This window comes from Brienomyrus brachyistius, chromosome 25, assembly GCF_023856365.1.
Source record: "Brienomyrus brachyistius isolate T26 chromosome 25, BBRACH_0.4, whole genome shotgun sequence".
NCBI lineage: Eukaryota > Metazoa > Chordata > Actinopteri > Osteoglossiformes > Mormyridae > Brienomyrus > Brienomyrus brachyistius.
The window spans coordinates 10016105-10037600 of NC_064557.1; the positions used below are offsets into that span (position 1 = coordinate 10016105).

Genomic DNA, 21496 nt, shown 5'->3' on the forward strand with positions numbered 1-21496 from the left:
CCCCATATCCATGCTGCTTTGGGTTTGTTACCTCAGTGTCACTTTTGGCTACAGTAACAAATTCCAAAAAAAAAAAACCACAATCAGCGATTTGGGTTGGCTGAGAAAGGGAAACATTTAAATATCAGTAGTAAAATCACTTGAGCAGCTAGCATGCTGGAGATCATTATACAGACATATGCTGTCAAATGATCTGCTATTTAAAGGACTGATATAAAGACGTACAATTTAAAAAAAATCTCCATCTCCACTTCCCACCATCTCTCCTGAGGTCCATCTTCCCTCCATCTGAGTCAATAGTTTGTTGCAACAGGACTGATGCGTAATGAAATGTGGCGTCTGACATTGTTCTACTTGTCCTTCTTGGTCTCTGGCACCACATCCTGTCCATTTGGCCCTGCCTCCAGCTCGCCCTCCTCAGGCACGGCGGGGAACTTCGGCTCAGCCACCTTCTCCGCTTTCCCCTTGGACAGCTTCTTGGACTTCTGGTACAGCTCATTCAGGTTGAACTCGCGAATGATGTTCTCCTGAACATAATGCAGAGGAGTCATTGGCATGAGCCTTGCGTCCAGACATGACGGCACCTAACCTTCAAGACCCTTAAAACGCAGCACAGCTTCATCATATCGTGTGTGATTTACATCTTCAGACTGCATGTTCTGAGACCCGGGATCAGCACACAGTCCTCACCTCTGTAAAACTCCAGGAAACTGCACGACCCTTCTTGTCCACCTGAGGACGCCGCATCAGCTCTTTGCCTCCCTGGAACAGCAGCAGTGAGGGAAGCTGCTTAGACAGGGGGGAGGTGCTCACTTTGTACCTGGAGGGGCCAAAGGAATGGTTATAGCATACAGACAAAGACAATGATACAGAGTGGTGATGGTTGATACATAACTTCAGCAGAATGGCGATCTGAAAAACAAACTGAACCGATGGAGAAAGAGAGAGGAGACCTACTTCTTAGAGACCTCTCCATATCTCCCCACGTCCACCTTCCCAAACTTCAGGCCAGCGCAGTTGTACCTGTGAAGCAGAAGGTTCCATGCGTGTGATCTCCTGTGACCCCATGGACATGCGTGCGTGTGCATTCACATGCATGTGTGGCGATTAACTTTACTTGAGAGAGAGGTCAGCGTAGACAGAGGCGAAGGACTGGCATTCAGGAGACCAGTTGGCAAAGAACTCCACAATCCATGTGACACGAGTGTCCCTGTCAAGCTCCTCCTACGACGAACACAGGGTACACTGCTGTGGAATACCCTTTGCATGCTCTGCTATCGTGTCAGAACTTCGGGGCTGAGGCTCCCGTGTGGATCTGTACCGCTGGGACACTTACGTCTATGGTCTTGTCACTGAAGTACTTGATGTATTCTGGGCCCATGTAGATTGGCGGTTTGCAGGTCATCAGGAACACTGCGATGGAGAGCAGAGCAGTCACGGTGTGTGTGTGTGTGTGTGTTGGGGGGTGGGGGCACTGGCCTTCCACTTTTCCACTGCACCAGGTACTGTGCTTACGAAAAGTACCAAAAGTATGGTGCTTGTTTTCCGCTGCCATAAAAATTGATACCACCGCTGAATGACATCACACCGCAAGGCCCATCCTTCTTACTGCTGCAGAGTATGGGGTATAGGGTTAGGTTCAGGACCTACCCTTTCTACCGATGCAGAGCGTGAGGTAGGGTTAGGTTCAGGACCCGCCCTTCCTACGGATGCAGCACGTGAGGTAGGGTTAGGTTCAGGACCTGCCCTTCCTACCGATGCAGAGTGTGAGGTAGGGTTAGGTTCAGGACCCGCCCTTCCTACCGATGCAGAGCGTGAGGTAGGGTTAGGGTCAGGACCCGCCCTTCCTACCGATGCAGAGCGTGAGGTAGAGGAGGCCCATTCGAATGTCCAGCCGGAAGAAGAGGATCACATTGGCCACCTTGGAGAAGAGGATGATGTTCCCCACGTGCTGCTCCACAGTTACTGAAATATGGAGGGGGCGGGGGGCAAGGTAAACTGTAACTGTGAACAAGTGTTACAAAAGCCAGCCAAGACCAAACTGCTGAAACTCTCTTTAGCAGATAAGACAAGCTGATAGTTACTGCTGACAGTAAATAAGCACGACTCTGTGTGTATACATAGCCTGGCCGTGGCAAGGCACAATCACCAATGTGGTCCCCACTGTAGGTGCCAACTGCTACCACACAGACAAAAACTAGAATAACACCACTATAATGTTGTACAGAATAAATTATTTCTCTGACATTAAAATTTAGAATTTAGTGATCAGTGGTCATTGCTGACACACGCAGCACACAGTGAAGAACAACGAAATGTGTCCTCTGCATTTAACCCATATGTGACAATGCGACATAGCAGGGGGCAGCTAATTCAGCGCCCGGGGAGCAGTGCTTGGGGGCGGTACCTTGCTCAGGATACCTCAGTGGTGCCTTACTGGTCAGGGATTCGAACCTGCAATCTTTCAATTACAAGTGCACTTCCCTAACCATTAAGTCACCAAGTATGACATGAGCCATGTACGCAAATAAACCAGGGTCAGTCTCACAGACACAAATTTGGTTTTTGAGTTCAAGATTCTAATGTTCTAATCTGTCATGTCATGAAACGTTTGGGAAAGAAAGAGACAAGATAAACTAACAAAAATGCAGAACTGCTGCCAGCTACAAGCACTGCTGTGTGTGGCCCATGTCAGCATAATACTACTGGTGCTTTGTGTGGAAGCTTACAGGCTCAGGCAAATCCTTTAATAACCCAGCAAAGGAAAACGTGTCCAACGAGCATACAATGTCTCCGTACGCTGGATGGCGTTACACAGAAGCAGCAGAGGCCGGTAAACACTCACTGGCTCTCCTGTTCTTCATCATGACGATGGCACTGAGAAACATCAGGATCTCCACCTCCCTCTGCGGGGCAGCACACGCAACAGGTTAGCGTGACACATGCGAGCAGCAGGAGCTGCAGACGCTGGGTGTCATCGCAAGGCCCATATACGCAGCCTCATTTCTCACACTGCATTTACTTTGTATTAATTTCGCAAGCGCTTTTGTCTGACTGGCGACAGAAGTCGCAAACCCATTAAGACGCCATCCACGCTTAGCCCGTGACCCTGCATCATCTCGCCGTCTTCTAGCCTTTTCCACGCGCGATACACACCCAGTCGAAGTCGCAGGAGTTGCCGTCCTCCCGTTGTGTGGGGAGATGCTCGCAAATGCCGGGGCTTTTGCGGACCAGAAGGAAGGCGACCGCCATTAAGAGCGAAGCCACATAATAGGGCTTCAGCAGCCATTTATACACCTGCGGCAGGTGGTAGAGAAAGGCGAACAGAGGGGTCAGCAGCGCCATCTTCTATAAAACCGCCTCAGCTATGCAGAGACAACGGGCTGCAATGCTGAAGCCTGCGCTGCGTCCCGTTCTTCTATGCGAGGAAATGCCCGTACTCTTTTTAAAGGGATTTTTTGAGTACGGAGGCCACTAAGTTTGTATCAGTTTATCCGTAATTCTTACAATGGTTATAACTGGGACTGATCCCAAGTCATTTTAAGTCGGAAAGTAATAGCGCAGCAGGGACGAACCTCCTACCTAAAATATGATTGGTCGAGAGGAGGGTTTTGGTCATATTGTGAGCCATGATTGGTTTTGTGGGAAGAGTCATGTAAGTTGGGAAGGTAACGGGGGTTTATTTACCGTAATTGACGTTATAGAGTTGGTCTAAATGGCGAAAATAGTTTTAGAATACATTAACACTGTCACAATAAAGTCGCTTTTTTTGTGCGATTACTCGTAATCGCAAAGTGTGTTTAACCGCATTTTTGAGGAGGTCTATTGATAAAAATAGTTGTTTCGGTTCTTCAAATAAAGAGATTGCTTTCAGAACGCTTTCTAACCCTGTTAAATAGGTTTATTACGGTATTCAAAGGAGAACTGATGGTACGTGAGTCGTAAGGCTACGGGCAACAAAAACAGAAGCTTGGCGTTGTTTATTGGTCGTAGAAGTGTTATTTATTATTTATATACGCAGTTACTTCAGACAGATATGACGGAAATATTTTCGTCCCTGTACGCCCAAAATGACGCGCAGGTTCCCACTGGCTCGTCGACGCTGGGCTTCGCTCCGGGAAAGCCTCCTCCGCCACCATCTCAAAGCCAGGTCCCGATGGCCGTACAGCTTCCACACCAGCTCGGGGATGACGGGCCTACTCTGCGGAAGCTCGGGGCGATGAACGAGCCGTTCTATTTACTCAGAGAACTACCCGGTAATTCAAGAATAGCGGTTGTGCCGGTCTAAAAAATGCAAGGTGTGGTTTTAAATATCGCAAGCTGAGGGTTACACGGCCATTTACAGCTGTGGTTGTCGGGCTAAGACGCTAATTACTCCGGCGATGCGCATGCTCTGCTTTTCACCCATCTTTCTCGGTCTGTGAGCTATGTCCTTTCAGTACACTTTAATCCTCAGTTTATGTATCAAACCTATTGGGCTGTGTATATGTGTGTGTGTAGTGTAGTGTAACATGTAAAAAAAAAAAAAAAAAAAATATATATATATATATATATATATATATATATATATATATATATTATATTAAATATATATATTACACACACACACACTGAGCTGTACAGATACGGCTTTCATATGATGGGTGTTACCGCGGTGTTGAACTGGGCTGCCCTAAGGTACCCGCATAAGGGTGGATAGTCGTGATGGAATCCCCTGTGCTCTGCCTTGTGCTCCAGTGGGCAACGAGCTGACGGGCAACACCAACCTGATCACACACTACAGCCTAGAACATGCCTACAACAAGTTCTGTGGCAAGAAGGTCAAGGAGAAGCTGAGCAACTTCCTCCCTGAGCTGCCAGGTGATGCTTCCTGCTGAGATGTACAAGGTGCTCAAAGGTTAACCGAACGCGAGAGGAAGGCTTGCTAACCTCCGGGTTATGTGACCTGTGCTCCCCCCAGGCATGATTGATACCCTAGGCACTCAGGACGGCAGCTCTCTCCGCTCGCTGATAGAGAAGCCCCCTGTCTGTGGAAACTCTTTCAACCCCCTGACGGGGGCCATGCTGACAGGCTTTCGGCTGCACACTGGGCCGGTACTGTGTCCCCGTCCTGTCCTACCCCTCTCACGGCTCTGCATGTGTGACACTCGGGTGCGGGGGACAAGGCCTGTATGACGGTGTTGCTCTGTGTCCATAGCTGCCGGAGCAGTACAGACTGATGCACATCCAACCCCCCAAGAAGAAGAGCAAGCACAAGCACCGGCACCACCGGCCCCAGGACCCGCTGCCCCCAGGTATGTTGCTAGCACGGCTGTGTCGCATGCCGGCGTGTCTCACGGGATTGTTAGGCAGGATAGTGAGCTTTCAGCCAGCCTAACCTCTGCACCTCGATTTCGAACAGAGACACCTTCGGACTCGGACCATAAGAAGAAGAAGAAGAAGAGAGATGATGATCCCGATCGCAAAAAGAAGAAGAAAGATAAAAAGAAAAAGAAGGTAGGCGGCATGCAAGAAGGAGGGTGAACAGTAGGGGGCATGACGTTAATTTAAGCATTTAATCGATAACTATACAGGATACATTTTACCAGTAGATGCTGATCCTGTGTGCCTATTCAGTTGTACACGTGCGTTTATGGGGTTTGTGACACACGCGTGATGAGTACCCTGTATATGTGTGTGTTTTGATTAAGCCAGTTTAACAACTCCCACCTCCTCTGCTCCTCCCAGAACCGGCACAGCCCAGACCACCCCGGCCTGGCCAGCTCCCAGCCCAGCAGCAGTAGCAGCTTGAGGTAGAATTGGAGGAAGGAGGGGGGTTGGCGGTGCATCAAGCCAGCTCTCCATCCCTGGGACCGGTGGCAAGGTGGGGGCCTATGGGAGCCCCTGGCCCTTCAGCCTTGCCCTTCCAAACTCAAGCCTGGCTGCAGACGGGATGTCCGTCTTCACACACACACACGTCTGCATCTGTCTTTTGCCCTGGCAGTTCCCTTTTCTTTTTGTTTTAACTGTGTGAGGCAGAAGGAACTGTTGGAGACACCGAATAACTGTGCTGATGCACCGAAGCAGGAAGGACTTCAAGTTAAAGTCATTTTCGGACTGGGTGTGACAGAGACCCCGAGCCTCTACACACAGCTTTACTTTAATAAATTTTGGTAATTAAACGCCTGTGCTCTTTTCTATTTGAATGTGCCGTGTCCTCTTTGTTGTACGTAGGCCTGTGCTCTTACTGCTTCACATTCTGTCAGGTGCCGAATCTCAAACTGTAGCATGGATTCTTATCTAACACCAGGTCAGAAGCTGGATCAGTGCATGTACATCCTGAGGCTTTCCTGTCCTAAGGGAGGAGGACATAAATCGTAGAAGTTGCATGACTGGCACAGATCCAAGATCATAACATTGCATTTATTTTATTGTATCTTGCAGCACTCTGAAACTGTTCATAGGCTTGCACAGCAAAACACACATTAAATCAGCAGTGTCTCTCGATCTGCTTGAACTTGTGAGCGAACCCGTGACAGAGCAGAGCGAGTGAGCAAGTCATCCCATAAATCCTGATATTACTCTGATTAATCCAGAATATGAGCATCAACCTGAAACAGGTGAGCATCTTACCTCACCATAACGTTTAGGTTTCCTCACATCAGTTTGTAATTAGTGTTAAACTATGAAAAGCACTTATGTACAAATGCACATTATACCAAAAGGTACACAATTTGCCAGCACCTGTTGGCCCAGTGCACTTTGGGATTGCAGTCACAAATTACCAGCAGCCTTTGTCCCAGAGAACTGTCAGTGTAGGAGAGGCACACTGACCCTGATGTTCATTGCATCTTACACATGCCAAGTGTTTGTAATTAGCCACTAATCTAACCTGCGTCTTCTGGAATTTGTGAGGTACTGCTTTTCTTTTTTATAAACAGGTACAAAACGAATTTGGCCTGAACAAAGAACACCGTTTATAAATACTTTAAGCACTAAGGCTAATCTGAGCGTGTTTGAGTTGGACTGCTGCGTAATGAAAGCACCAAGCACACAGATCTACTTCTGAACCAATAATCAAGAAACAGAAATTAACATGATTTAATGATAGACTGATCTCCCAAACGTCATTCTCATCTTGAATTTAGCCTTTCGTTTACCACAGTTATGGGCTGGAATGTCATTTAAACCATGTTGATCCAAAGGTGGCAGCACTCTTGCAGGCTGACAGCCTGCGGTGGTGAAAGTGTTTCACACAGGCTAAAGCGGCTGCATAGAGCTCCATCGCTTGATCAGTGTGTGACTGTCAGGGGTCCCTGACACACTTTGGCTCTTTATCAGACGTCACAGTACAGGCAGTTAAGAATGTCCAACTTATGGACAACTTGTACTTATGAACGGACTGTCATAAAGTCTAAAATCTTACTAAATTGGTTTAAATAGAATGGTTCATAATAACAAACGCATAATACATCTTTGTGACGCACACGAAAACATTGTGAGGCTTCAGTGGTTTGTCGGCTCGAGGTACAGTACAGTACTGCGAGTAGTTACTTATAGTTTTCCTGTATAAATATATACTATATCATTATTTTTCCAACTTACCAACAAATTTGACTTAAAGACAGATTTAGGGAACGGATCTTCTTTGTAGCCTATAATGAATTTTTGTGTACATTCTTCACACAGTAAATACTGAAGCTAAGAAAACATGCATTTTTAAGCGAGTACGCACACACAGACACACACACACACACAGACACACACGTTTGTATTCATATCTTTGTAGGGACCATCCATCCATTCATTTTTATGGGCATAACCCTAATCCCATCAATGACGACCTTAACCCCTATAGAAACCTAACCTTGACCATAAGTAACCAATCAAAATACAAGACTTTTTGCATTTTTAGTTTTGTCTTGTGAGGACCGGCCTCCTGTCCTCACAAAGTGTGTCATGTCAGGATTTGCTGCCTCGTGAAGTCCCTTGGTCCTCACAAGTAAAGCAAAATTGATACATGTAGGCAACATGCAACACACTTATGCTAATCCCCATTCAGCCAGGACTCATGTTTTGTAAAACTTACATAAAAGCCCAAGGGTAACAGTTCCTGAGATTCCTCTGGTTTGGCTTTTTAGACTATTGCATTAGTACTGGTGCAGTTACCAACATATACAACAATCAAAACATTATTTTTGTAATAAAAGACTGTTGTTACTTTAGATGAAGTCACTAAACGTGCCCCTCAGGTCCTAAGACTGCTGAACGAGGTGACCATTGGCCTCTTTGTCCGCTGCCATAGATTGGTTCACTGCTTCTCGCTGCTTATTCTCCAGGACAAGATGTCTGCAGTGGTAGAACAGATATGCAGGCAGCAAGAAGCCAGTCAGTGAGAAGATCAGCAGAGCCATGTTGATCTGGAGGTAGGAGGACAGAAAATGTGATGATGCTGCTGGTTAATAGGTTGATCTGTCAACAACATGTGAGAACAATGCGTGTTCATAGTCATGTCCAAAGCCAGTTGATTTCAGGACCATCCACTAATGAAAAGAATGATAAGCAAATGCACGACTATAAACAAGGTCACAGAACCATCGCAGTCACCATGATTATGACCAAGATCACAGAACCATCACAGTCACCATGATTATGACTAAGATCACAGAACCATCACAATCACCATGATTATGACCAAGATCAAAGAACCATGACAGTGATCATGACTATGACCAAGATCACAGAATTATTGGCAGTAATCATGATTATGACCAAGATCACAGAACTATGACAGTGACCATGGCCATGAACATTTCTGCAGACAGTGACCCTCAGTTCCTCTTCTGTTCTCACCCAGTAGGGGTCGCCCTGCAGAGGCCCCACCATGACGATGAACAGGGGTTGCTGGGTAAGGGCGAAGACAGCGCTGATCATGGACTGCAGCCCTGTCAGGGTGCCGAAGTGGTTCGATGGATACCTGAGAATTGAAGACAGACTTATACAGTGCAGGTAGTGCCTGGACACTAACACCCCCCCCATACCTCCACCCCATACAGCTCATGCCTCATGTGGCCCCCCATATGCCCCACCCCTCATGCCCTCCCCCAGAAGCCCCGCCCCTTATGTGACTCTCACACGGCCTCATGTGTATGACCCGACTCTCACACGGCCTCCCCATACGGCCCAACCTTACGGCTGCACTTACACAGCTGCATACAGACCGCCACAGCAGGAGTGAATGAAGCCCCTGACCATGGTGTGGAGGACAAAGGCAACGACCTAGAAGCAGGGGATTAGCGGATTGTGGACGGGAAAAAAGAGGGGATGGGGAGTGAGGAGGGGGAGAAGGAAGAGAGAAGGGAAGAGAGGAAGGGGGGGAGGCATCTGTCTCAGTCCATCACAGTGGCAAAAGACACAGACTTGGAAAGTATAATAATAATAACAATAACAATAATAATAATAATAATAATAATAATAATAATAATAGGGAGTGACATGGTGGTGCAGTGGTTAGCACTGTTGCCTCACACCCCCGGGACCCGGGTTCGAGTCTCCGCCTGGGTCACATGTGTGCGGAGTTTGCATGTTCTCCCCGTGTCGTCGTGGGGTTTCCTCCGGGTACTCCGGTTTCCCCCCACAGTCCAAAAACATGCTGAGGCTAATTGGACTTGCTAAATTGCCCGTAGAAGTGCATGTGCGTGTGAATGGTGTGTGAGTGTGCCCTGTGATGGGCTGGCCCCCCATCCTGGGTTGTTCCCTGCCTCGTGCCCATTGCTTCCGGGATAGGCTCCGGACCCCCCGCGACCCAGTAGGATAAGCGGTTTGGAAAATGGATGGATGGATAATACATGCTCACCTGTAAGGGCAGGTTATCCACGAGAGAGACGACCCCAAAGGTTACCAGCAGCACGTTGGTAAAAATAAAGGCTCTGATGGCATTGGTCAGTTTCTGGATCTTTCTGTCCCTTTTAGGAGGAGCTGGGAGGCTGAAAGGTGGAGTAAAACCACAAATTACACCCCCACACACACAGCCAGACCTCCCCCTTTCCGCACGCCTGGACTCCCCCCTCCACATGCCCAGATCCCAGATGTGACTCACTGCTTCCCTCCATCAGAATCACTCAGAGTCGCCTGGCTGTCACACTCCTTCATCCTCCAGTCCATGATGTAACCGATAAGCGGACATGTGAGCAGGCAGAGCAGCTGCAGGGTGCCGAACAGGGAGGAGTAGAAGCTCACTGTTGGGGGAGGGGGAGACAGGGGGCATGAGGCAAGGGTATCACACCCTGATGGTGCTTGTATGCCAGTATACACCATACCCACTGCGGGCCCCTCAGCCTGAACAGAGGGGCCTGTAAACACGTTAGGTAGAATGCGGGTCATCACAGCCAAAGCCGGCACAGCGATACCTTAAAGACGCCTGGAGTTCAAGGTCACGGCCTAAAATGCAGCCGCTTCCGCCCCTAGAGCAGACAGACACACACATGCGGACACACGAAAGGACAAACCGGAAATGATCACCATGCTGTCACCGACCTGCACATCCAGCCACACAGAATTGCACAGAACGGCCGAAGCACGGCGGATTAGCGCAGCAAAGAGAGGAGGGCGAGGGCCGTTCCCATGGGGAAGGAGACCTCACCTTGGTTTTCAGCTTCCTGCAACAGGTCCTCGGAGGCTGGAACACAGGAGTCATGAGTCAGGCATAGACAGCAACACAACTCGAGACAAGGGCATCACAAGGGGGCAGTATGACGGAGGACAGTATGACTGGGGGCCAGTATCGAGTGGGACAGTTTAACGGGGGGGCTATGTGACAGGGGGACAGTATGACGGGGGACACACTCACTGCTGCCGTGGGTCACCAGGAACTCCAGCATCTTGTTCATGGCCCCCATAAAAAAGATGACGCGTAGTTGGGTCATCGCCATGGTGATGAGGCTCCACAGGAAGATGGGGGAGCAGACCGACCTGCGGAATGGGACAGTGCTTTGCACTGTTTGGGGGGAGGCATGGCTCACTTTAGGGTTAGAATGCTTCCCTTCCCTTCGTGTCCCTGCTGGCGTCTGTGCTTCCATGCTCTCACCGGGCCCGCCGGCGCCCTGCAGCCTCTCGCTGGAGTGGTCCAGCTCCCGGTGTTTCTGGCTGAGCCGCTGGCCCACCACCATCACGTGGCTGTGGAAGCGCTCACCGGTCACTCTGTGGTCCAGAGCCAGGCCCTTCAGCTTGATGTGCTTCCTGCCAGGGGGAGCACATGGGGGGACAGCGTGTCAGAGACGGAGACAGAGCACTGCGCTTCAGCTCATCGACTCTGCAAACAGCAAACCTGTGACACTACAGCAATGTTCCCCAATTCCAGTTCTGGAGGGCCAGAATCCAACACAGTTTGCAGACTTCCCTGCTCAGACATATCTCATTCAACTAAATACTGGGGTTAGTGGGTGTGTTTGAGCAGGGACATTCGCAAAGCTGTGCTGGATTCCGAACCTCCAGGACTGGAATTTGGGGGACCTTGTCCTACATGTGCAGAGGCAGTAACTGTGTGTTATGGGTGGTCTAGCGGATATGCCACTGCAGCATTCACTTTGCGGAGGCACACACTGCCATTATCATGTCTGTTGGTGCGTCGTGATGGCAGCTTAAGGAAACATCACAGCGGGTTTGACTGACGTGTACGTGGCTTCCTCCGGGTCCGGGAATGACTCCACAGGCCAGTTCAGGAAGCAGTTGAGGAAAACGAGGCAAGCCAACCCTGCCCAAGTCCACATGATTACCCGGAAGGGCACACCCACATCATAGATCAGCTTGGACAGTGTGGCACAGAGAGAGAGAGAGAGAGAGAGTTGGACTCCGTAGTTAGCTGAGGATGTGAGCAGTGCTGCTGCAGTGCTGGAAAGCCATTGATATGCCTTCATCATCATCATCGGCACCACTTTAGAGGATACTGACTCATCTTTAGTTTCGCCAATATCAGCTAAGGAGTTTTTCTGCTTGTTAATGGTGCTTTGTACCATCTTGCTTATGACGAATAACAAAGCATGTGACTTTTTATCATGCTGAAGCTGCTCAGTGCAGCGGTCACCGGAAAGGCAGCATCACCACACGGATGTCATTCTGCCTGATAAGGGGCGGGGCTTAGCCTGGTGAAAGGTTATGAGCAGGGAATCAGCGGTGGTGGTGTGAGAGGTCAGCTACCTTGATGCCTGGGAAGGTGACAGCAGACGAAGCGTAGGAGCCAATCATGAGGGACAAGATGGTGGAACGAATGTTCCCAAACATGTTTGGTAACTAAAAGAGAAGGAGAGGCAATGGGCTTCTGTCACAAAGCAGGATAGGCCATTTACACTGGGGTACCTTAAAGCAAACAACTTATGCAGTTCAGCAAGAAATCCAGCTTTGTAATACAGACCCGCAATGGAATAGAAATCATTATTTTACATCGTTTTATATACAGTCTGTATGTACAGGTAACGACTAAATAATGGAAACATGTGATCAGATAAGGGAGGTGAAGCAATAAAGGAAGGGGGTCAGGGACTGGCGGCAGGGGGTCTCAGGGACATGGGGGGGGGGTCTCAAGAACATAAGTGGAGGGGGATCCTTAGGACAGCAGTAGAGGGAGGGACCTCAGGGACACCAATAGGGGGAGGTCTCAGGGACATCAGCGGGGGGGGGGGGGGGTCTCAGAAGACAGCAGGGATATTTGGTGCCCGTCAGTCACAGGGCAAAGGCTCTCACACAGACACATGTACCCTCTCCTGGAGATTAGGAAACACCAGGACCACCATACCTGGAACAAGGATGCGCTAGTCCAACGTAAAGCCCTACACATGTGAGGTCACCATGCCAGCCAGTGTGCCGCCCCATATTAATGTGAAAAAGTAACAAATTACATACAAATATGCAGAAACCAAACCTTTCATAACTCTCACGAGTGAACAAGTCACACCAGAAAACAGACATACTGTACCGACTGGTCATTCAATCTATTTAAACTGACAAACAATGACCAGCAGAGGGCAGCAGGGGACACTCATACCACTGTGCAGCTTGCATCACCACAAGGCCCCGTTTCATCAGGGCTCTGCAGCCAATCACCAGAAAGCACAGGGACCTTCCTACCTCAGAACACAATACAACTGTCTCCCGAAATCTTGCCTCTCAAGTGAGCATGCTGATTGCAAAACTCAAGAAAATAATACAACTTATGATTATTTCACAATGACATGGAGTGTCACCGTGGAGTGTCACCTTGGTTTATGCTCAGCATTTGAAAGTCTAAGGATTTGACTGAGTAAATGTGAAAGGAGATGGCATGTAATGTTTCCAGCGGCTTTTATAAACAGACAGAAGGAGGAGGAAAGAGAGTGTGCTCAGCCTGCAGTGCAGCATAAGGTGGAAATGTAAACATTCCCCAGGGTCAGCTGCCGGCCTGCCAGGGACAAACAGTATTTTACAATCTCTAGGTAACAAGTTCTGGTCCATACTTCCCAGTTCCACAACCAGCAAAACACTAACAAGTTCATCCTGGTTATCAGAAAAAAAACAGATGCTTCAGTGGTATGAAGTTCTGTGCACTCACAGAATTGAGCACTGAATCTGGCGTCACAACAGAATCCAGCTTGGAATCACCCCTGAACAGAGTCTGGTGTCACTGTTGAACATGGTTTGCGAAAGACCCATTTTCACTGCATTTCAGCCCTGCCACAAAAGGACTGCTGACATCATTTCAGTGATTCTCTCCTTAACAAAGGTGAGAGTGTTGACAAGGACAAGGCTGGAGATCACTCTGTCGTGCTGACTGAGTCAGAAGAACAGACTGTATGCTTTAAAATGAGGGTGGCGCTTGTAATCAGTGTTCTTCCTCTGTTAACCATGGTTAACAGCAAGGAAACATGTCATCATTGCTTTGCACAAAAAGGGCTTCACAGGCAATGATATTGCTGCTAGTAAGAGTCCACCCCAATCAACCATTTATCAAATCATTGAGATCTTCAATGAGAGAGGTTCAATTGTTGTGAAGAAGGCTTCATGGCGCCCAAGAAAGTCCAGCAAGTCCAAGCAGGACTGTCTCCTAAAGTTGATTCGGCTGTGGGATCGGGGCACCACCAGTGCAGAGCTCGCTCAGGAATGGCATCAAGCAGGTGTGAGCGCATCTGCATGCAAAGTACGTTGAAGACCTTAAGGATGATCTGGTGTCAAGAAGGGCATGAAAATGTCACTTCTCTCCAAGAAAAACAACAGGGACAGACAGATTGCTGAGGACTGGGGTGAAGTCATTTTCTAGTCTGACACTTCTCTGATCCCGGAGTCATGTTCTCTGATGCATGGGGCATCTGGAAAAAAGATTGTCCGGAGAAGAAAAGGTGAATACTACCATCAGTTCTGAGTCATACCAACAGTAAAGCATGCTGAGACCATTCATGTGTGAGGTTGCTTCTCAGCCAAGGGAGTGGGCTCACTCACAATTTTGCCTAAGAACACAGCCATGAATAAAGAATGGTACCAAAACATCCTCCGAAAGCAACTTCTCCCAACCATCCAAGAACAGTTTGATGAACGATGCCTATTCCAGCATGATGGAGCACCATGCCATAAGGCAAAAGTGATAACTAAGTGGCTTGGGGAAGAGAACATCGACATTTTGGATCAATAGCCAGGAAACTCCCCAGAACTTAATTTCATTGAGAACTTGTGCTCAATCCTCAAGAGGCGGGAGAACAAACAAAAACTCACAAATTCCAAGTTTTGAATTATGCAAGAATGGGCTGCCATTAGTCAGGATTTGGCGCAGAAGTTGATTGACAGCAGACCGGGGCGAATTGCAGGTCTTGAAAAAGACAGGCCAACACTGCAAATACTGACTCTTTGCATAAATTTGGCAATGAAATTGCCAATAAAACCCTTTGACACTTATGAAATGCTTGTAATTATACTTCACTGTACCATAGAAACATCTGACAAAAAGATCTACAAACTCTGAAGCAGCAAACTTTGTGAAAACCAATACTTGTGTCATTCTCAAAACTTTTCGTCATGACTGTACAATAACCAGTGAACATCAACGAACATCGCTACTGAACACAGTGACCCCATGCCTTCCTGGTCCTCCTGTCAGGTTAGTTTTGCACGTTGGGTCATGTGTGAAACTGCAAAATTTCTTCACTTTGGGGTCTGTGGAAGGTTCATACCAGACAGCGGTGCTCAGTCACACATGGAAGGACCATGGCAATGATCCACTGTGACACGCCGTCCAGATCTAACCTCTCAGCTGCCTGCCATCGCTCACCCTCCCTCCTGATACCCATAAATATAGCCCCCCCCACCTGCCTGTGGAGAACCCCTTCTGGAGGTCAAGGGAGGACAATAAACAGTGAGCAAAAAAATGAGCAGAACATTCTGGCTGTCAGCTGAGTGCCTGCCTGTTTTCAGTACGGGTGTGTCCTTGTGATTGGGCAAAAGTGTGGGGTGTGTGCCAAGGACACGGCCTGTGATTGGGCAGGAGTTAGTCCAATGGAGGGTGTGTGCCAAGGACATGGCCTGTGATTGATGCAGAGCCACGTGCTGTTAAGGGGCCGTAACACAATGACGTTCACACTCACAGCTGTTGCCGAGGCAGTGACCCCAAGCACAACCTGCTGCACAGAGCCTCTCATGACACACAGGCCCACATCCCCATCCACACACTCCCCAGGAACCACACTCCCCAAGGGCCAGCAACCTCATCCTCACCCTTCCCAGGGGCCCAAATCCCTGTCCTCACACTTCCCCACAGTTTGCGTCCGTATCCTCCTACTTCCCAGGGACTTGGCCCACTCACCCCAGAAAGGAAGAACGTAGGCATGTCTCACCGTGAGGGATGTAAAGGTGAGGCAGATTCCTCCAAAGCCATTAAAGGAAACAGCAATGAAGATCAGAGCTGATAGCACTGTAAAGAGAATAATGCCGCTTAACTGACCAGGACAGTGAACTACAGACTGAGTGACGGGGGCATGCTAAGTACAGACACAGGACTGTGAAGATCATCCACAGATGGGGTCACATAGACATAGTGAAGATCAGCCACAGATGGGGTCACATAGACACAGTGAAGATCAGCCACAGATGGGGTCACATAGACACAGTGAAGATCAGCCACAGATGGGGTCACATAGACACAGTGAAGATCAGCCACAGATGGGGTCACATAGACACAGTGAAGATCAGCCACAGATGGGGTCACATAGACACAGTGAAGGGAAGGCAAACTGGAATCACTCACCCGGAGGATTATATGCCGCCACAGCAATCATGGCACAGGAGAAGGCAAAGCAGGAGCTGTGGGACGGAGGAACAGGGCTCAGTGAACCTCAGCAAAATCAGTCTAATAATCCTACTGGTGACCAGTTAGCCAGCCACACCTATAACAACAAGCCAGAAGGAATCGTGAAGAGGACAAGAAGGAGTGGGGAGGATTCACAGCCAGGGTCCGCCGGGTCCCACTGGCGGACATTTGCGGGCGTACCTCACCTGCCCAGCAGCCGCAGGGGACGCGGCCCGAAGCGGTCCATCAGTACGCCCAATGGTAGCGTGGCAGCACTTAGCAGGAAGGAGCCAATGGTAAAGCCCAGGTTCAGCATCTCCTCCTGCTCCACACAGCTGAGCCACACCGAGTGCTGCTCTTCTTCACTAGCAGTGCCGTTGGCACTCAGCGTGCCATTCTCTATGTGCGGTGGAGATGCAAAGTTGAGCCGTGCGTGTGAGGGAGGAATGAGGCCTAAGACTAACCTCCACCTCCTAAAGGAGCTCAGGGCACAGGTGTGAACTACAGCAGAGGCTGGTGTTTGGAACGAGACAGGGAAGAAAAGGTATCTGAAATGTCCCCCTCCTTGCAAAAACTACAGTCATCAAAGTAGTCAGAAAACAGGCATTTACTGTAGTGCTGAAAGCAGGAGAACAAAAGTTACGCTATGGAGCTGGAACTGGACGCTGGCACCTGGACATTATACTGCACCTGGATACTATGCTGAAGTCACACACTGGCACCTGGACTTTATGCTGGAGTCACACACTGGTACCTGAACATTATGCTGGAACCTGACACTGGGACCTGAACATTATGCTGGTACCTAGCACTGAGACAAGGACATTTTGCTGGAATCAAACACTGGCATCTGGAGATTATGCTGGAGCATGGCATGGAGACCTGGACCTTCTGTTGGAACTGGGACATTATGCTGGAACCAGGATATTATGCTGGAGTCAGACACTGGGACATGGACATCATGCTGGTACCTGGACATTGTGCTGGAACCTGCATATTATGCTGGAACGTAACACTAGAACCTGGCACTGGGACTTGGACATTATCCTGGGTACCTGGAAATTATCCTGGGTACCTGGACATTACCCTGGGTACCTGGCACTGCAAGAGTTCAGCAATCTGTCCATAGAGACCCATTTCTTCATTATAGAAGCCATTGTAAAGGTATTATAAAGCAGATATGCTAAGATGGCTCTGGGACCATTTGCCATTTGTTGACTGTCACCGAACACCTTCTCTCACGTGTGTCAGCAAGGTGAAAGAACATACTCAAACATAGGTGGGAGTAGAATCCCTCATTTTTAAGCATGATGAGCAGGGAGCCCCAGCCAAGCAGCACTGCAGAGAAGAGCAGGTTCTCCAGCACCGCTGTCACCGCCATCCAGCAGCGCCTACTGTAGGCCTGGGACAAAGAGGGTGCCATAGCACTGACAGAGAGAAAGAGAAGTGTCACATGAACACCATACTAAGCAAGAGGGTTAATACAACACAGTAAAGATACTGTAACCGAACACTACTGTACCGTAACACTGTACTGAGAGAGAGGGTTAATACAGAACAGTATAGATACAGTAACTGAACACTACGGTACCTTAACACTGTACTGAGAGAGGGGGTTAATACAGAACAGTATAGATACAGTAACTGAACACTACGGTACCTTAACACTGTACTGAGAGGGGGGTTAATAATGAACGGTATTGATACAGTAACTGAACACTACGGTACCTTAACACTGTACTGAGAGGGGGGTTAATAACGAACAGTATAGATACAGTAACTGAACACTACAGTACCATACTACAGTACTGTACAGTGTAGATACAAAAAGGCTGTAAATATAAGAAACCTACAGGAAATATTAAGGCAGATGTATTATATTAGTACATGACCATCACAGGCCCATGTCCCCACTGTCATGCATGCCACCCGTCCGTCACAAAAGTATTTCTCGCGCGACAAAGTGACAGATCAAACCCGAACTTTCACAGCATAAAAATATCATTTTTCCAAGTAAACAGACATACAGAATAAAGAGACCTTTGCCAGAAAACCCTGAGCTGGACAGAGGTCCGACGCCACGTGTGAAGCGGCGCCTGGCACCGTTTCTTTTCTGCATATTAACCAAATAGCGTCTTTCCAAATACTTTTCCGATCAAGGCTGGCGAAAACTTACTTCAAACGTAATGTGCTCAAAAATAAAACCGTGTGGTATGGTGGAACTTTTCTTCCTCTCTTTCCCTCAAGTTCAAAAATTATTTTGATTCCTTTTGTTCATAAATGTTTTCGGCTTTCCTTTTTAGTTTATGCATGAATGAAATAAACCTCGACTCTGCTCTGAGCAACTTTTCGCAATGAATTTAGTGTAAAACCAGTGCGACTTGCACTGAAGGCGCGTACTATCCCGTATCCACCCCAGTATATATTTCCCTCTAGACCTCCCTCCTACCCTCCCTCCCTCTTCTGCGCTCTTGTCTATAAATGGCTCGCCGTTTTTCTGCACCCTCACCCATAACTTTAGAGATCGTACTTTTCCCCCGCAGCTGTCAAAAAGGCGCACTGTGTCCGTCTACAGCGCCCCCATCGCCCCACTGCCTCCCGCACCAAAGGGAACTTTTATTACTTCTAAGAAGGTGAGACCCGAACTGTCCAAGCTGACCAGGCCTTTTAAACGCGATTCCGCCGAAACCCAATCTGCTCAGTAAACCAGCTTCGAGCAGGAGACCATGTGCCATGTGCGCATAATCACTATAAGGACAAACTTGGAAGACCAGAAAGAGTTTGATATTGGAGGGTGGGGGGATCTTAATAATTTATTAATTTAAGTATAAAGGTCTGTTTAATGACGGGATGAATGAAGCCAAATTAAATATTCGCGGGGGGGGGCACACGCCCCTTGTCCAAACAAGCACAGATTGATCTGCAGAACTGTATCCCCGCTAATTAGGTTATCGTAAATCAACACTTTTTAAACAGTCAGTCAAGGGCGTCATTAGGTCCGATCACTCAGGGCTATAGCCCCGAGTATTTTACCCCCGATGCTAGTATTCCTTCAAAAAAAAGGCAAGCACCGGAAAAAGCCTGATTTAACCCCAGATTTTTTCAATAACTAGAAACGCCCCGGGAATAAGTCCAAAACTTTCTGTCTGCGGTTTCATTTCTAACAGTTGAATGCTTTCATTCACTGATACCACGCCAGCACTGCGCGCACATTGGTCAGCACCCACCCGGAAAGCCTGGCGCGATGCTCCCTCTGGTGGCATAACGCGGCGTTTTCACTTTCATTGAACTGTTTTCCACTTACGCGAGTTCCGTAAATATCTAGTAGAGTTCCGTGCTACGTCGATACACCGATGCATCTGCCAGATACTTAAGGTATCTACTGCCAGTTGATGGCATAAAGAATTCATGAGGGGATGTAAATTAGAAGCAGGGCTGGTCGAGACCGGTATGATGTTCTAGGTGAGCTTTATGGCTGACACTGCAAGGTGGACTGCCACCAATGCCAGAATAAAGGCAAAAACAATAGGAGTAAAGAAAGAAAGATTGTTCACTGTGTATGTATAATAATATTGTAGCATGTTTAGGAATTGTGTTACAGATGTTGCTGGGGGGGGAGGTATTTTCTGTTGGGGATGCGAGTGTGTGGGAGGAGCGAGAGGAGGCAGGAAGGGGACATGAAGGAACCCAGGAAAAGGGGTACAGTGTCAGAACTGTTCTATGACTAGTTGTTGGGATAAAAGTGTTTACGGTGTGGCTGTGGCCCACAACAGCCAAATAAAGTTAGTTTTCCGCCACTTGTCTCCTTATACCCAAAACGGGGAACTTTCCAGTGGTGTCAGAAGTAAAACTTCCATTGTGAGCTTGCCGGGTTTTGGTGCTGTATGGTCAAGGAGGACGACCGCAGGTATGCCTACACTGTCGCAGCGCACCCATCCGCTGCAGTGAAGAGGGAGCCGTGTTTGTGCACTGACACTGGCCCTGAAGTTAGCCACCATTTCATGCCTCGTCCGAGGGGTATGTCGCCAGCCGGAGGGGAGGTTCAACGCGCTGGTGAGGATGTATATAATGATGGCTGCATCCGTGGAGTGCATAAGGTAGTTGGAGTCAAAACGCCAAAGTATTCCTGGGAAATCAGACTGGGAAGATTTCCAGTCACAGTATGAACTGTTAGCCCAGGCGAGCGACTGGTCACTGGAACAGAAAGCTCTCCAGCTCACCCTTTGTTTAAGCGACGATGCGCTGTCCTGCTTGCCGTTGCTGAACCCAAGCGAGAGGGATAATTATGGTGCTTGGTTGATGTGCTGAGGTGACATTTTGGGCAGTGCTACCGATCGGAGCTCCTTCGGCCTGAACTCCTTAGCTGTCAGAGACTCGCAGGGGAATCTCAGCGATCCCCAGCTAATGATGTCGAAAGCTTAGCCAGGCGAGCTTTCGCACACATGCTGCCAGATCGTCACGCCGCTCTCTCTGGCAGATCTGCATGTCCGTGCGCAGCTGGCTCGCCAGCAGACTCTGTTTGATGCCCTGGCATTAGCAATGGAGAGGGAGATGGCAGTGGGGGCGGCACTGCAGGGTAATGATTCTCCACCTGCAGTTAGGGCAGCCAGGGAGTGCGGAGTGGGGGGGGGGGAGAAGCCTGCCTGGGTGGAGGAGATCACGGAGATAATATGGGGGTTAACCCTGCCTCCAGCCAGGCAACAGCAGGCACCGGTCCGTCTTTGCCCGGGGTGTGGCCAGCCAGGCCAATTGGTCAGATCTTGTCCAGCACAAGTTAAACCAGTGGGAAACGACACAGGGTCGCAGTAGACAGGATGCTGCAGCCCCCCACACCCATGTCTCACTCGTCAGCTACCCGGGCTGTCCTGCCCAGTAGGAGTAAAAGAGGAGGCGAGCATGGAGTGCTTATGGGGGGGCGGACCTTGGTGTCAGACTTCTGCCACATCCCAGTCTGCATGATTCTGTGCACTGCTTTGACAGACACGGGGTCTACAGTCACGGTGGTCCGGCCAGTGGTGGTACCAGTAGGGATACAGTTAGAGGACGCAGCAGTCCAGCTCCGCACAGTGAGTGGTGAGTAACCTAGAGGGGACCCGGCATAGCCACATAAAGGGGCCCATACCTGCTAATGAGGCTCTTGCTACCCAAGTGTGCATTCCAAGCCGGGTACTGGGGGAACAGGGCAGACCTGATGCTTTGCTGGACAGAGAGGGT

At 48.9% G+C, this 21496-nt stretch overlaps 3 protein-coding genes across 5 annotated transcripts; 1 reads left to right on the top strand and 2 right to left on the bottom strand.

Annotated features, from left to right (window-relative positions):
* Positions 1–291: 291 nt before the first annotated feature.
* On the bottom strand, positions 292–3569 carry tmx2b (thioredoxin-related transmembrane protein 2b). Its single transcript, XM_048996385.1, has 8 exons — positions 3157–3569; positions 2846–2906; positions 1852–1965; positions 1337–1413; positions 1118–1224; positions 958–1023; positions 691–820; positions 292–527 (listed from the first exon to the last, which is right to left on the bottom strand). The coding sequence occupies exons 1-8, from the start codon at positions 3343–3345 to the stop codon at positions 351–353; spliced, it is 921 nt and encodes a 306-aa protein (XP_048852342.1). The 5' UTR covers positions 3346–3569; the 3' UTR covers positions 292–350.
* Positions 3570–3705: 136 nt separating this feature from the next.
* Positions 3706–6161, top strand: med19b (mediator complex subunit 19b). Its single transcript, XM_048996398.1, has 6 exons — positions 3706–4256; positions 4738–4860; positions 4961–5094; positions 5198–5294; positions 5402–5496; positions 5728–6161. Exons 1-6 carry the CDS (start codon positions 4037–4039, stop codon positions 5794–5796), a joined length of 738 nt encoding a protein of 245 aa, XP_048852355.1. The 5' UTR covers positions 3706–4036; the 3' UTR covers positions 5797–6161.
* Positions 6162–6383: 222 nt separating this feature from the next.
* Positions 6384–18729, bottom strand: slc43a1b (solute carrier family 43 member 1b). Of its 3 annotated transcripts, XM_048996315.1 has the most exons (15): positions 18459–18729; positions 17552–17709; positions 16489–16681; positions 16241–16296; positions 15831–15907; positions 12175–12267; positions 11650–11783; positions 11066–11217; positions 10829–10975; positions 10622–10657; positions 10079–10217; positions 9836–9965; positions 9185–9258; positions 8833–8956; positions 6384–8399 (listed from the first exon to the last, which is right to left on the bottom strand). In XM_048996315.1, the coding sequence occupies exons 2-15, from the start codon at positions 17703–17705 to the stop codon at positions 8235–8237; spliced, it is 1674 nt and encodes a 557-aa protein (XP_048852272.1). In that variant the 5' UTR covers positions 17706–17709; positions 18459–18729; the 3' UTR covers positions 6384–8234. The 3 variants fall into 3 exon arrangements, with proteins under 3 accessions (XP_048852272.1, XP_048852271.1, XP_048852273.1); XM_048996314.1 differs by having other exon boundaries at positions 10829–11217; XM_048996316.1 differs by lacking the exon at positions 17552–17709 and having other exon boundaries at positions 10829–11217.
* Between the last annotated feature and the right edge of the window lie 2767 nt (positions 18730–21496).